Consider the following 17198-nt stretch of genomic DNA (forward strand, 5'->3'; position numbering starts at 1 on the left):
CTTTGAAAGAGATTTTACATTAGTACAAAAAGGATGAGCAGGTTCAGTCTGTTTTTTTAAATTACTCTGTTCCTGGATACCTAATTACTGCACCAACTGATCTGAATGCTAGATGGAAGCTAAAATATCACTGCATTTCTTATTGAGTTATGCTGAATCAACCCAATATCCTTTTCAAAAGCCAGTCATGAATATAACAGTAAGGATCCCAGAAAGTGCCTTCTCCAACTAATGCACAAATATCTCTGCTTTCAAATTCGGGTCACACATCCTCCCCTTCCTTCAGGCCTGAACATATCCATATGTTTCCAGTGTACAACCCCACTATGAAACAGTTCCAACTACGCATATGGATACACTTTGGATTAATTTAGAGCAAACCCTCAACTTGCAAGACAGGCAATTTTGTAAGACCAATATAAAGAAGATGAATACCTCATGGCAAAGAAACTTTATAAAATCCCAGTATTCAACTCACTAAAATAAATATCTCATTGCTATAGACTGCCCAAAAATCTAGCATTTCTTGATTTGGCCTTTTGGTTACATGAAACTAATGAACAATGTTTACATCCACTGAGGATCACATGTTATAATTGTATGTGTATTGCACTAAGTGTATCTGCTTCACACTATACACTTGTTTTGGTTAACAAAGTTGTTATTTCTTATTATTTTTAGCAATTAACTTGAAAAATGTTTCTCAGATTACAGTGCTTTCACCCCATTTCTCAGAGGAAGAATTTATAACAGTATGTCCATTTTTGTGTGCTAGCAAAGCGATGTTTCCATGGTAACTACATCATATACAATAAGTACATACAATAAGTGTATTTCTGGGTATGTGTCACTTGTACACTAATTACCTGCAAATACAAATTCTAGTGTTGCTTTTCTTTTCTAACTGACCTGCTCTGTCAAGGGTCAGTGTTCTGTTTCTTGGCACCAAACAATGTTTAATGCCATGAAACAGACAAGCTTAGAAATCAATATCATGGGCAAAGAGTGGCATAACTGCATCTTGTTAAAGTAATCTGGATTGTTCTCTGTATCATACATACATTTCTGGTCTGATATCTTCTAAGGAAAGTACTTTGACAGGAAGGAAGGTATACTCCTAGCAAGACTCACTTTGTTCTTGCTTTATTTCCATCTTTGTGATTTGACATAGCGGCAGAAGTAAATCTGAGGCCTTTAATTCAACATGAAACCAATTATTGCAACCTATTAAGAATATGGACACTTTATACTATTAGGATATACAGTAGTGTGAGATACCTGCCAATAACCAAAAAGGAATTGAAAAGGTTTTCGTTTGCAAAAGGGTCTATAAAGACAAAAGATGCAGTGATGCTGAATTTCCTCTTGTTCATGACCTGCTGAGAGCTGATCTCTTTAGCAACCCATGATGCTCTCTGACAACACACCATCAAGTTATATAATATTGTATATGCTGCTAATATAAATGATGACTAATAAGGGAAAAAACTGACTGTAAGCTCCCTATGGCCACTGCTGTGTTCTCTTTCTAAGTTATTTTGGACACACTGCTACCATTTTACATGCTGGTAATTACATTTCCTACTAAACACAGTGCTTCCTTCCTGCAGCTCCATTAAAAGGCTGAACAATAACCCTTGGAATGTATTTACATGAAAGACAGCTGAAGCCGGTTGCCAGGGGAGCTGACAATGGTCCAGATACATTCAGCATTCAAAGGATAAGATTCAGGATAGTTAGGGCTGTTGAAGGCTCCTCTGTCCATGTGGAAGGTACCACCACAGGCTGAAATGAGAGAGACAGAACACAGACTGAAGACTATATGGAAAAAACACCTCGGGCAGAAGTGGGCTAACTCGGAGGGAAAAAAACTTGAAACAACAATGGATATCCCTTTCTCGCTGTTTGTTAATGTCTTGGCATCAGTGGTTTAAGATCCCCAAAAAGAAATCCCAGCTTCAGGAATCAAATCCTTAAACATGCCAAATCCAGCAAGGCACCGAGCTGGCTGCAGATGACTTACAGATAAAAAGAAAGGGCCCAGCTAGCAGAGGGAGTGAAAGTACGGGGAAATTTGAGTTTGGTCCAAGGTTTGATCCCTCTCTCCTTGGGATGGCAGGAGCTGGAAGCACATTCAGGCAGCAGCTTTCTCCATCTGTAGGTGGAAAAGGCGCTTTGTGGTTCACACTGGTCAGGTTCTGTAGATACCACCCTCTTTGGCCAAAAAAGAGGGTCAAGGCAATATGGGATTTTGAGTGTGGCGTTGTTAGGGAACTGAGAACAGAAAGGGGAATCTGCAAGGGCTTCCTCAAAAAATCTATTGTTTAGGTTACCAACTGCTTTTCTACCAGCTTCAGTATGGGGGCGTGCAAAATCAACTTACATGACAATGATGCAGCACAGGTAGCATGGAAGCCTCTGGCAGTTCCGGCATTATTGGATACAAAATTTACAACAAAGGCATTGCCGAAAGAAGTGACAGGTTGTGGCACAATAGTGCCACAGTAACGGCCTGAAAATCAACAGCAACACAAGGGAAGTGAAATGTTATGCAGGGAGTATAAACACTGGCCTAGTTATCTAGTGCAAAACTAACACTCAGATGCTAACACTTATATCATCTACTATTAAAACAGTCTTTTATTTGTGGTTCACAATCCTTGGTGTAGGCTGAAAGCTCCCCGATTATGTAACATTATGTCAACCTAGTAATGGCGTAAAATAGGAAAATATTTGGAGATACCAGCAACCTAAAGACTCACTTACTCTGAGTGAATATATATGGTGAATGTGATGTTACAGGGCTTCAGTGTGGGATGGGCACATGAACTGTGCTCAAAGGAAAAAGGCCTCAGACAGCCAGAGGTTGGCAGTGTCCATGGTGGTCTGGTTTGAGGGAAGGAGCTAGGGGAAGGTTAGGGGATAAGAGACAAAGGATCAAATTCTGCTCTGAGTAATGTCTCTGTAAATCAGGAGTAATCCCACTGCAGTCAAGGAAGTTGCATCAAGATAATACCAGTGTACGTGGGAGGAGAATCAAGCCCAAAGGGACAAATCTGTTCTCAGTTACTCTAATGTAATTCTAAGGCAACTTCATGGTTGCCAATGGAGTTACTCCAGATTTACACCAATGTAACTGAGAGCAAAGAGCTAGACTGTGGCCTTGCACAATAAAATCTTACTGGAGGGGAGGGGAATCTTCTTGGTTTTACATCAAGGATATCCCCCCACATTGTTCCACTGGGGGAGGGGGAAATGTTTGTCCCCTCTCCCTCTCAGTGAAATAGGCCCCAGGACCCTCTTCCAAAGACAGACTCACTGGCAATCCTGGAGGACATTCCATTCACACTGAGCTCTGGTCTACACTAGGACTTTAGGTCGAATTTAGCAGCGTTAAATCCATGTAGACCTGCACCCGTCCACATGATGCAGCCCTTTCTTTCGACTTAAAGGGCTCTCAAAATCTATTTCCTTACTCCACCCCTGACAAGTGGATTAGCGCTTAAATCGGCCTTGCCGGCTCGAATTTGGGGTACTGTGGACACAATTCAATGGTATTGGCCTCCGGGAACTATCCCAGAGTGCTCCATTGTGATCGCTCTGGACAGCACTCTCAACTCAGATGCACTGGCCAGGTAGACAGGAAAAGAACCGCGAACTTTTGAATCTCATTTCCTGTTTGGCCAGCGTGGCAAGCTGCAGGTGACCATGCAGAGCTCATCAGCAGAGGTGACCATGATGGAGTCCCAGAATCTCAAAAGAGCTCCAGCATGGACTGAACGGGAGGTACGGGATCTGATCGCTATATGGGGAGAGGAATCCTTGCAATCAGAACTCCGTTCCAGTTTTTGAAATGCCAAAACCTTTGTCAAAATCTCCCAGGGCATGAAGGACAGAGGCCATAACAGGGACCCGAAGCAGTGCCGCATGAAACTTAAGGAGCTGAGGCAAGCCTACCAGAAAACCAGAGAGGCGAATGGCCGCTCCGGGTCAGAGCCCCGAACATGCCGCTTCTATGATGAGCTGCATGCCATTTTAGGGGGTTCAGCCACCACTACCCCAGCCGTGTTGTTTGACTCCTTCAATGGAGATGGAGGCAACACGGAAGCAGGTTTTGGGGACGAAGAAGAAGATGATGATGATGATGAGGTTGTAGATAGCTCACAGCAAGCAAGCGGAGAAACCGGTTTTCCCGACAGCCAGGAACTGTTTCTCACCCTGGACCTGGAGCCAGTACCCCCTGAACCCACCCAAGGCTGCTTCCTGGACCCGGCAGGCGGAGAAGGGACCTCCGGTGAATGTACCTTTTAAAATACTATACATGGTTTAAAAGCAAGCATGTGAAAGGATTACTTTGCCCTGGCATTTGCGGCTCTCCTGGATGTACTCCCACAGCCTTTGCAAAAGGTTTCTGGGGAGGGCAGCCTTATTGCGTCCCTCATGGTAGGACACTTTACCACTCCAGGCCAGTAACACGTACTCGGGAATCATTGTACAACAAAGCATTGCAGTGTATGTTTGCTGGCGTTCAAACAACATCCATTCTTTATCTCTCTGTGTTATCTTCAGGAGAGTGAGATATCATTCATCGTCACCTGGTTGAAATAGGGTGCTTTTCTTCAGGGGACACTCAGAGGAGCCCGTTCCTGCTGAGCTGTTTACCTGTGGCTGAACAGAAATGTTCCCCACTGTTAGCCACGGGGAGGGGGGAGGGTTGAGGGGGTAGCCACGCGGTAGGGGGAGGCAAAATGCGACCTTGTAACGAAAGCACATGTGCTATGTATGTAATGTTAACAGCAAGGTTTACCCTGAAAGAGTATAGCCACAGTTTTATAAACTGTGTCTTTTTAAATACCGCTGTCCCTTTTTTTTTCTCCACCAGCTGCATGTGTTTCAATGATCACAGGATCTTCTCCTTCCCAGAGGCTAGTGAAGATTAGAAAGAAAAAAAACGCACTCGTGATGAAATGTTCTCCGAGCTCATGCTGTCCTCCCACACTGACAGAGCACAGACGAATGCGTGGAGGCAAATAATGTCAGAGTGCAGGAAAGCACAAAATGACCGGGAGGAGAGGTGGCAGGCTGAAGAGAGTAAGTGGCGGGCTGAAGACAGGGCTGAAGCTCAAATGTGGCGGCAGCATGATGAGAGGAGGCAGGATTCAATGCTGAGGCTGCTGGAGGATCAAACCAGTATGCTCCAGTGTATGGTTGAGCTGCAGCAAAGGCAGCTGGAGCACAGACTGCCACTACAGCCCCTGTGTAACCAACCACCCTCCTCCCCAAGTTCCATAGCCTCCTCACCCAGACGCCCAAGAACGCGGTGGGGGGGCCACCGGCCAACTAGCCACTCCGCCACAGAGGATTGCCCCAAAAAAGAAGACTGGCAGTCAATAAATTTTAAAGTTGTAAACTTTTAAAGTGCTGTGTGGCATTTTCCTTCCCTCCTCCACCACCCCTCCTGGGCTACCTTGGTAGTCATCCCCCTATTTGTGTGATGAATGAATAAAGAATGCATGAATGTGAAGCAACAATGACTTTATTGCCTCTGCAAGCAATGATTAAAGGGAGGCGGGGAGGGTGGTTAGCTTGCAGGGAAGTAGAGTGAACCAAGGGGTGGGGGGTTTCATCAAGGAGAAACAAAGAGAACTTTCACACTGTAGCCTGGCCAGTCATGAAACTGGTTTTCAAAGCTTCTCTGATGCGTACGGCACCCTCCTGTGCTCTTCTAACCGCCCTGGTGTCTGGCTGCACATAACCAGCAGCTGGGCAATTTGCCTCAACCTCCCACCCCGCCATAAACGTCTCCCCCTTACTCTCACAGATATTGTGGAGCACACAGCAAGCAGTAATAACAGTGGGAATATTGGTTTCGCTGAGGTCTAAGCGAGTCAGTAAACTGCACCAGCGCACCTTTAAACGTCCAAATGCACATTCTACCACCATTCTGTACTTGCTCAGCCTGTAGCTGAACAGCTCCTGACTGCTGTCCAGGCTGCCTGTGTACGGCTTCATGAGCCATGGCATTAAGGGGTAGGCTGGGTCCCCAAGGATACATATAGGCATTTCAACATCCCCAACAGTTATTTTCTGGTCTGGGAATAAAGTCCCTTCCTGCAGCTTTTGAAACAGACTAGAGTTCCTGAAGATGCAAGCGTCATGTACCTTTCCCGGCCCTCCCACGTTGATGTTGGTGAAACGTCCCTTGTGATCCACCAGAGCTTGCAGCACTATTGAAAAGTACCCCTTGCGGTTTATGTACTCGCCGGCTTGGTGCTCCGGTGCCAAGATAGGGATATGGGTTCCGTCTATGGCCCCACCACAGTTAGGGAATCCCATTGCAGCAAAGCCATCCACTATGACCTGCACATTTCCCAGGTCACTACCCTTGATATCAGCAGATCTTTGATTGCGTGGGCTACTTGCACCACAGCAGCCCCAACAGTAGATTTGCCCACTCCAAATTGATTCCCAACTGACCGGTAGCTGTCTGACGTTGCAAGCTTCCACAGGGCTATCGCCACTCGCTTCTCAACTGTGAGGGCTGCTCTCATCTTGGTATTCATGCGCTTCAGGGCAGGGGAAAGCAAGTCACAAAGTTCCATGAAAGTGCCCCTACGCATGCGAAAGTTTCGCAGCCACTGGGAATCGTCCCAGACCTGCAACACTATGTGGTCCCACCAGTCTGTGCTTGTTTCCCGAGCCCAGAATCGGCATTCCACAGCATGAACCTGCCCCATTAGCACCATGATGCATGCATTGGCAGGGCCCATGCTTTCAGAGAAATCTGTGTCCATGTCCTGATCACTCACGTGACCGCGCTGACGTCGCCTCCTCGCCCGGTATTGGTCTGCCAGGTTCTGGTGCTGCATATACTGCTGGATAATGCGTGTGGTGTTTAATGTGCTCCTAATTGCCAAAGTGAGCTGAGCGGCCTCCATGCTTGCCTTGGTATGGCGTCCGCACAGAAAAAAGGCGCGGAACGATTGTCTGCCGTTGCTCTGATGGAGGGAGGGGCGACTGACGACATGGCTTACAGTGTTGGCTTCAGGGAGCTAAAATCAACACAGGGGGTGGCTTTACATCAAGGAGTATTTCAGGCAGGACTTCACGGAGGGTTCCAATAAGAAATGGTGCACCTAAGTTATTGTTCTTATTGGAACAAGGAGGTTAGTCTGGCCTCTGATTGATACATGGCTAGATTTACCTCGCTGCACCTTCTCTGTGAGTGACTGCAGTGTGACCTAGAGGAATGAGTCCCCTAGACAGGGGAGGGGGGGGGAAGCAAATGAGTACAAAACAGATCTGGTCTATTTCTTGTTTTGATCCACTCCCTCTATCTTTTACATCTTTGGCTGGCAGCAGACAGTGCAGAAGGACTGCAAGCCATCCTCATCTCTTGCCTGCCCAGCAGAAGATGGTGCAATATGACTGCTATCCATCCCCATCTCTTGCCTGCCCGGCAGAAGATGGTGCAATATGACTGCTATCCATCCCCATCTCTTGCCTGCCCGGCAGAAGATGGTACAGTATGACTGCTAGCAATCCGTATTACCTGCCTGCTCATCATAAGATGGTTCAATAGGACTGACTGCAGGACTAAAGAGAATGACCTGGTCAAGTCACTCCAAACTTAATCCCTGCGCCCATGTCTGTCCAGGCGCTCCCAGCCGATGCGGCCAGGAGCACCTCGGACATGACGATGACAGCTACCAGTCATATTGCACCGTCTGCTGCCAGAAGGCAATGGGTTGCTGCTACTGTGTAGCAATGTAGTACCGTGTCTGCCAGCACCCAGTAGACATACTGTGACGGTTACCTGAGCGGGCTCCAGGCTTGCCGTGGTATGGCGTCTGCACAGGTAACTCAGGAAAAAAGGCGCAAAACGATTGTCTGCCCTTGCTTTCACAGAGGGAGGGAGGGAACGGGGGCCTGACGATATGTACCCAGAACCACCCGCGACAATGTTTTAGCCCCATCAGGCATTGGGATCTCAACCCAGAATTCCAATGGGTAGCGGAGACTGCGGAAACTGTGGGATAGCTACCCACAGTGCAACGCTCCGGAAGTCGACGCTAGCCTCGGTATTGTGGAAGCACTCTGCCGAGTTAATGCACTTAATGCACTTAGAGCATTTTCTGTGGGGACACACACACTCGAATATATAAAACCGATTTCTAAAAAACCGACTTCTATAAATTCGACCTGATTTCGTAGTGTAGACATACCCTTTAAGCATCCAGCAGTTTCAATAGAGCGACACTGTCAGAGACCATCCCTGCCACAGGGACCCTCTTACAGGGAAGATCTCACCATGGAGTAGATCATTTGTATCATTCTATTGTTTGTATTGTATAAATTCCTATATGGCACCCTCAGTGCTTTGGTCGAGAAAAACTCCAAGCTCTTCAGTGCAGGGGTTGTTTACTCTGTGTTTAGACAGCATCTAGCACAATGGGGCCCCATTTTCCAATCCCAATCTTCTATGATTCTATGATAATAAACATTAATAATTAATAATGAAATTATCTAACTATATAAATATTATTTAATCTTGAATCTCACTCAGCTCATTGCAGCTTTGAATTTGAACATAAACAATTGTTTTAAAACTATCTAGAGAGACAAGAAAAAAGGCTACAGTACCTTGAAGAGGAGCCTCATAGTTATCCCCTTCCAAAATCTCGACAAAGTCCATGGTACAGTTAGGTCTCTTGCCTTCAATTTCAAAGTCAGTGAATGATAGCGTAATGTGGTTGACTGTTAACAACAAAGAATAAAAATTTAAGGGAAGGTTTTGCTTTTCACATATAAATAATTACCTAGGCATATAGAGTGGATTTTTATGTTTTATTTTCATTGGAGATAATGGATAGCAAAAGCTTAAGTGTCAGTTTTCTCTCCCTATGTCAATCAGTGAACTAAACTGGTGTCTGTTTATTGATCATGAAGTATAAAATCAGAGATAGCCTGTTTATTGTTACATAGAGTGAGTATAATGTAGGTACTTATGCTTATTGTAAAAATACTGTTAAATCTTTCAGGATTTCATGACACTATATTGGACAGTACTCTCTAGTGCAATCTGCTTCAGATTTAATTACTAAAGATTTAATACTTACAAACAAAAAGAAAAGGAGTAATTGTGGCACCTTAGAGACTAACCAATTTATTTGAGCATAAGCTTTCGTGAGCTACAGCTCACTTCATCCTGAGGTGCCACAAGTACTCCTTTTCTTTTTGCGAATACAGACTAACACGGCTGTTACTCTGAAACCTATACTTACAAACAGAATTTTTTAACAACCTAACAACTTCGTAATTATATGTTGAATGATACCCAATAGACAATTCTGCAGATATTTTAAAATATCTCATTTCTGCTTTGATAAGCCCATGAAGTCCTGTCCCTTGTAATCTATAGTATAGAACGCTATGAAATTCAAACAGACTTTGCCCAGCTCCAGGCTCACAATTAGCTGGATCTTGCATCACTTTTCAAAACATTCCATATGTATCAATCTGTCTGGTCAAAGAGCCATTCATTAGCACCTTCCGCTATGCTCATGTGAAATTGGATTTTCCATACTGTGATGCTTTAGGCTACATGATGAAAAGGAGGATTTGGCCCTCAGGATTTTTTGACTGTCATACTGCTTTTTGTTTGTTCATTATGGCCATTTCCTTCCATAATTGCTGGGGAAGATGAGAATAGCAACTTCCCTCACAGCTAGTACCCGATAATAATTGTTCCTAATCTAGGAGTGTTCTCGTGTCTTGAACAGGTCAGAGAGAGAAAGAGAGAGGCCTGTGATTTTAATAATGGGAAGATATATGTGGGAGCACTATGAACTGCATTTGGAGTGGGGTAACTCCATTAATTACAATCGTTCCACCCACACATACCGAATTTGGCAAACACATTTTTTTTTTCTAACCAGGCTAGGAATAGTGAGCTACAGAGAAGTGAAATTACAGACAGAAGGGTTGCATTCCGCAGGGTACGACTGACTGGCACTCAGTGGTATAGTCTCCGCTGTTCTGTTCTCGCCTTGTGTGTACCAGTAGAATCAATCAATCACAGCTATCAATGCTGGTCCTCAGGGTATAAAATTAAAAGTAAATCACAGTGGGTGGTGAAAGTAGGGTGACTTGTTGACCCTGTCAGTACAAATAGAACAAGAGGACCCTGCTGTTTCCTGCCAATGGCTAAATCCATTTTTTATGTCCATGTACTGTTGACATGACTGTAACACTATGTGAACTGCATAATGAAGATATACCTGTAATATATGGAGGTATCTCCATGATACATGGAGGAATCCTCGATTCTCATTTATACTAGTTATATACCAGTGCAATTTATTGGCTCAGAAGAGTTACTCCTGATGTGCACCAATGTATGTGGGAGAAGAATCGGGCCTACAGTCTCCTTGACTGGACAAACAACATCCTAGAGAAAGATGCCTTTGAAGATTTTGCACGTTGTAGATCAGAAACAGTTTTGAATGACTTCTTTTTTCTTGGATTTCCATCAGAGTCTATGTTTTTATATCTATCTCCTTTTATTTTTCTCTGTCTAATTTGTTATCGTGTGCTTTGGCAGACAGATTTTCATTTTATAACCCCTCTGTCCAGATGATTCAGAACGTTTTCTAAAATTCTCCATGTGGGCGGAAATGTTCCATGGTTTGTGATTATATCAGGTGAGCACCAGAGGTATATTAGCCACCATGAAAAATAAATATTTACAATTACTGCACAGTGTTATCTGGGATACCATAATATTTCCCTAGTCTCTATATTAGGAAATGGCCCATTCTAACAGATAATATTGGGTAATTGTTGGCAAATTTTGTCTTGTTAATCACAACCATTGTAGACCTATGTCTACAATCAGGAAAATCTGAGAACACACCTATGCATATATGATTTATGTTCTCCTATTTCTGATTTTTGTTCTCCCATTTCTGCTTTAGTTTAAACTTCTTATTAAAATAGCTTCCTCCCTCTCCATGCCAAAAGAGACGGTGACCAGATACCAGCGCTTCTCACATGAGTCCATAGATTGTCTCACTAACAGCTCTGGCTGCACATCATATTCAGCTGCACAGCCTACAATTCAGCCCTCGGGTCTCATCAATCTGCCAAGATAACGAAGTTGTAAATAGTTTTTTCTTCTGTTTTTTCATTAAGCCCTAAATCTCTTTTACAGCAAAATGTAGTTTCTGGCAGATTAAGAGATCCTCATTCTCTCCAACCTACCAGGAGGCAGGATTTCCTAGAGAAGAAAGGGAGGAATTTTGCATTGTTACCACAGCAGAGATGAGGACATTAGTCATCCAGCAAGTTTCCCACCGAAATGTTTTTACTTACATGGCTCCTGGGCCCGAATAATCCAGCTGCAGTTCTGATTGTCTGGGTACTTGGCAGGATACAGAGGAGAGGAAATTGCTGTACCAACTGAATCTGTCTCTATGAGACTTCCGCATGCTTTAGAATAAAACACACACACAGCACATATATAATGCACATCTTTGACAACTCTAGTGAGCTGGGGAGTGATAAAATGGATGCATCAGAACCTAGCATGCTCTTGTCAACTCTTCCAGGGACTGAAAATTAAAATCTCTGAAGCATTTAATAAATAACTTGCCAAAAAAGGTCAATGGACCAGATCCTCAGCAGCAGCCACCCTTGTGCTCCGCCAATCATGGGGCTACTCTAATGCTAGTCAGAGCAACTAGGGGGCTGCTCTGATCTAACAGCCCCTAAGGGCCATTCTGGGAGCCATGGATTGTCAGGGTTCAGGGGAAGCCCCAGCCAGACCCCCATTTCCCTGTTCATATGCCTAGGTTGGCAGCTGGAAGGAAGGATGGTATACGAACTACTCTAATAGCTCCGTGCCGCACAAGGATCTCCTTGCACTGGCAGGCCCCTCTCGTCTGGATCCTCTTGTGTGGCTGGATCAACTGGGCCTGTGCTGTAGGATTGAATCTTGTGCGTGTGCATAAACATATGGACTGAGTTCTTTATGCTGCGCCCTGCCCTAAAATGCCTTTCCAGACCTTGCTACTGAGAGCCTGAAGAATCACCGATCTGTGGGTTTGGAACAGAGCCAAGATTGGGCCTGATAAGTTCCATCCCTTACTCCCTATGGTGATGTCTATGAGCAGCACCATGCCAGAATGTACATTTTCAGGGGAGTTCCTAGGAGCACTGAGAAATACTGCTGCGTTTGGCTCGCTTTCAGCGCTCTGTCTAGTACAGGAGCACTATTTGTTCTAAGGGTGGAAAACCTCCCATTGAAGGCAATAGCAAAATTCCCATTGACTGCAGTGCAGCCAGGTTTTCCACTGGAGTGTTACAAGTCCTAATCTCAAATATTCCTTGGAAGATTACTGAATTATTTGTCAGTGGACATATTTGTGTTTGTATGTCTAGTCCGCATCCTACTGCCAAAAAAGTTCTGTCCTTGTAAAATCAAAAAGTGTATGCATCACAATATGGCATTTTATCAGATGTTCACAAAAGAGTGGGAAATGCAATGTTATTTGCCCAGTATTTTCTCAGTAATATTGCTTAACAGCACAGAGACCTGGGAATATGGGACAAAATTTGGACGATATTGAAGACCTGGTGTGGTTATCAAGTGATGAACAATTTAATGTGCTAATAAATTGTTATGTTCTGCAAAAAAAAGTAACATCAGTTACAAGCTGTACGTTATCATTAGAATGAACTGTATAATAAATCTTTTCTAAATAATTTTAGATGAAGCATCTTATTTTTAACAGTATTATTTTTTCTCTGCACTGCACGGAACAGTTTCCTCTGGGAGAAGGATGCACTGAATGACTTAATAGGTCTTTTCCATCTCTAATTGCTAAGAAAGAAGTATAGATTGCAAAAGTTTATAAAGTTTTTCCTTAATGATAAAATAGAGAAATGTTATCAATATGCTGAACAAATACAGGATGAGATTCTGTGCTACTCTAAGAGGTATAGCAGAGAACTTGCAGCTCAGGGGACTCTAAATCACCTTTGCCTGTGTTGTTCTGGAGGCTGGAGAGGCCCCCCTCTGTATAATTCATACAGCCCTGGGGGCCTGTCTGAATTATGACAGGCTCCTTGCACTGCCCTATGAGCTGCAGCCCTACCCTTGACACACCCTCTACACCAGAGCTTGCAATGGGGTCTTTGGAAACCAAACTTGCAGATGTCTCTCCAATGCCTATGCAAGGGGAATCCCCCACCCCACAACCAGGACTTTTAGGGTCCCTTTATGCTGCTCTGGCCCTTGTACCTGGTGTAAAGGTGGCAGAGCAGGTGTGCGGATCTCACCCTAAGTCAAAATATTTTGGTTTGAACCATTCTCAAATGAAAAGTATCTAGTCAATGCCCTCTTAAAGCCACATGGCATATGTAGAGACATCGACACTGGATATAAGTTGTCCTAAGAGATTACATCTAGTAAAAGAGTAATTTGTGATCAGCAGAAAGGGTGTTTATGTCACTGAGGAACTTGCCTTCTGTAAAGTGAGCGCTGAAACCCCTGTGCTGGTTGCTGCTGTTGGAACGTAACTGGATGAACATAACATTCTGGGTGGATGTGACGGGCCTGGGATGCTGGGCACCACACAGTTTTTCAAGAAGTGGGGCTTCACTGTCTGGGCCATCAAACACCTGTATAAAGCAGCAGTGTGTGGAAGGAATAATTAGAACTTCAGATCAATACATGTGTCCATTTTCCACCCAGTGTACACTGCATTAGCCTTTTTGGCAAATGTTCATTTATACACATACAGTTTTGGTCCAGAACAGGAAAATTGATCTTAGTTTTAAAATCCTTCTTTCTATCAGCTACAGTACAGTAAGCTCTGTGCTCATGAAGAGAATCCTCTAGTACATTTACCTCTTAATAGGCTCAGTCAGGAAAAACATTAAGCTGCAAAAAGTGGGAATTTGCAATACCTGTCCTAAAAATCACTGAGTTCTATCATTCAAGATTTGTTATGCAACTGAAGAAATTCACCAGCCTTATGGCATAACTCTCCAAACCTATTATCCCCAAAGCAAAACTGTACTCATCAGAGCTAAGGCACCTGGCTTTACAGGCAGCAGAATACAAGAAATCGTCCCAATAGTCTCTAAAATGTTGTCTAACATTTTTATAAAATAGTTATTTTTCTGTACCATATGAATTATCTGCAAAATATATCACACTTACAAGTCTGGTGGCCTTCCCCAAGGAGCGTTGATAAAACTTCCATATCATATCACACTATCTATCATGTGTTCCATATATTTCAATCTCTGTACAAAACTCATATTGTTATGGAAGCAACCCAGGAGTGTTGCAAACCCACTGGTGAACTCACTTCTAAGTAATGCAACCATTCCAGACTTCGGCAGAACCCTGGGTCCACAAAACAGTGGCAAATGACCCATATTTTACTGTATATATGTTTAATACCCTCCCCCCTCCGTTATTCTTTCCTCCTTATGGCTGAAATCCTGAGTAATTTTTATTCAATCAAAACCTAAGTTTTGCCTCAATAAGGACCTCAGGATTTGGTCTTAAATGTACGTATCTTCCACTAGCATCAGTGAGAGCTATGAGCATGTACATAAAGATAAGAAACCTCAGCCAGAATTTTCAAACTTAGGTCCCTAAAGTTAGGCAACTAAATCCATATTTTCATGCTTTATTGTGGATTTTGGTGCCTAGCTTAGACACTCCAGTTTGGAAATGTACTTAGAGAAGGGGAGAGAAGAGAGGGACAGGGAATGTTCAAGACCTCAGCACCAATTGTGCAGGAGTTGCAATAACACATATTTAATATACAACAGATTTAGCTGAATCGACTAGGTGGACTATTTCAAAACAATTTGCAAAAGTGTAACTCTGCCCTTGGTGTTCATGCATGCAACACAGCATAAATCATCATTCAATAAAAAGGAAGCAAGCAAGCAGGAAGAAAGATGGTTTTGCAAGACATCACTTTTAATTTCACCACAAGTTGCTTTTCTTCTTTTTTTAATGCAAGTTGGAGAGAGATTTTTTTTTTTCTTCCAGTTTGTGGTCTGCTAAATCAGGAGGCAAGAGAGAACAGAGGCTTAACTTTAACTCTAGACTAATTGGTTTCTAGTTGACACTGAATCAGTATTTAAAACAAAAAAATAAAAAAGAGAAACCACACAGGAAAAAATTGGTTACTGTCACTGTGTGTCCCACCCACAACAGCTCTTAGAGATCAAGCAAGCATGATTAGGAGAGGCAGTCCCACTGTGGCTGCTGGCATTGGCTAAATCATTTAGAACCCTGTGTGTATAGTGGGGATGGTGCTGATATTTGAATTTATCAGCATAGTCTCATGACTTGAGGAGGAAGGATGATCTAATGGGTAGGATACTGGCCTGGGACCCAGGGGAGTTGGGTTCAATTCCTCACTCAATCACAAACTTTCTATCTGACCTTGGTCAAGTCATTTAATATAGCTTGCGCCTCAGCTCCCCATCTGTAAAATGGAGAAAATACTTCTCTAGCTCACAGGGTGTTGTTAGGATAAAATCCATGAATGATTGTGAGATGTTCAGTTGTTATGATGATAAAGGCCAGATAAGTAAGTATGTAGAAAGAATCAAATGACACCACATGGTTAAAAGAGATTTCCCCCTTTCATATATATGCTATGCAATCTATGTGGTTCTTTAGAAATGCATAGCAACACTGTGCTACAATTGAAAAATAAAACCTTTCTCCTGATACTATAGCACACAATTTAATTTTCCAGCCTCCAGTGACAGAAGGTACCTTCCTAAAAAAAAATAACGAAAACCAGTATTTTCAAAAGGGCAACATGCCGAGATGAGCAACAGAGGACAAGCTCCCTGTTTAATCCATCCACACACACTACTTAGCTGAAACTGTTTTCATGAATAAAACATTTGCCTCCTGGCTCATCACATTGGCCGGCTCTGCGGGGCCCTGGGAGAGAGTATTAAATGTACTATAATGTCTAGACAGATAAGTAGCTGGTAAAGAGGGCCATGATAACCTTCCATTAAACCTTTTCTTATTTTCTGGCTTCCAGACAGAGTCCAACCCTTAATATACAATATGGAATGTTGAATGATTCTTTCTCCGCACCTGTGTTCTGTACATTTCTCTACTTAAATCAAGCTATACGGAGTTAAAAACTGTAGAATGTTAATAGAAACAATGACTAACCAAGTGACCTGGAGCAATTAAGTCACCTCCCATCTCTAGACAGTAGCAATTAGATTTTATCGATGACTAGAGTTGAGGCCAGCTATTACATTCCCAGACTGGAGAGAGAGGGCCAAAACTTCAGTTAGCTTAAATCAGCATAGTTTTTGGCTTCACTGGGGTTATGCTGATTTATAATAGCTAAGTATCTGGCCCCTAAAATGTAGACTATTACTAGGCTGCTGCAATTAAGCTGTCCCACGAGGGGAGATTTTTATAGATAAGTAAAGTAAGAGACTAATATTTTGTACCAGTGGCTCATTAGAATAAAGAGGACTCTGCTGATAATGTCATGAGAGGAGCAGAGAGTCGTATATGTGTTTCCTAAATCAATTATATTTGCTGCTTGCAGAGGGCTTTCTTGAAGATAGTAATGTCTCCTTCTTCAGAAACCTAGCAATGAATTCTGTTCCACACACCCTGTTAAAATTCTGATCCAAGTATTAACCCAACGTAAATAATACTGAGATATCTATTTCTATGAAGTGTGATACAGAAGGGCCAGGGAGCAGTGGGAGAGTGCTAGAGGGAAAATATATAAGCTCAAGGCTAATTAAGGTGTGGTTCCCTGTAGACTAGGGAAGGTGGCTGCAGGTTAATTGGAGCACCCGCAGTCAATCAAGGCCCTGTTAGGAACCTAATAAAGCCCCCTGCTTCAGGCAGACAGAGAAGGAGGGGGAAGGAGAGAGGACTGGGGCCGTGTTGAGAGATTTGGAAGACCTGAGTACTAAAGTAAGGGAGACCCTGCCCCAGCAGGACAGGGAGACTCCTTCCCCCCCAGCATCTAAGGGCCGAGGGTAACCCCACCTAAGGGGGATGAGGGCAAGAAACCTGCAGGGGTTGAGAGGGGCTGGGACCCCACCCCAGCTTCCCTCCTCTACCACTTTTCAGGGCGGGTAGCAGGGCCCTTGGCACCCAAGAGCAGGGG

The 17198-nt window shown here is 43.6% G+C and overlaps 1 protein-coding gene across 1 annotated transcript in view; it reads right to left on the minus strand.

Annotated features, from left to right (window-relative positions):
• CUBN (cubilin) overlaps window positions 1–17198 on the minus strand; it is a 219163-nt gene that overhangs the window by 82213 nt on the left and 119752 nt on the right. The window contains exons 32-36 of the mRNA XM_077809433.1: window positions 13527–13683; window positions 11374–11490; window positions 8644–8757; window positions 2384–2512; window positions 1653–1785 (exon numbers count right to left, since the gene is read on the minus strand). Of these exons, the coding sequence (XP_077665559.1) occupies window positions 1653–1785; window positions 2384–2512; window positions 8644–8757; window positions 11374–11490; window positions 13527–13683 (650 nt within the window). The remainder of the gene's footprint in view (window positions 1–1652; window positions 1786–2383; window positions 2513–8643; window positions 8758–11373; window positions 11491–13526; window positions 13684–17198) is intronic.

The sequence above is a fragment of the Eretmochelys imbricata genome, chromosome 2 (assembly GCF_965152235.1).
Source record: "Eretmochelys imbricata isolate rEreImb1 chromosome 2, rEreImb1.hap1, whole genome shotgun sequence".
Classification (NCBI taxonomy): domain Eukaryota; kingdom Metazoa; phylum Chordata; order Testudines; family Cheloniidae; genus Eretmochelys; species Eretmochelys imbricata.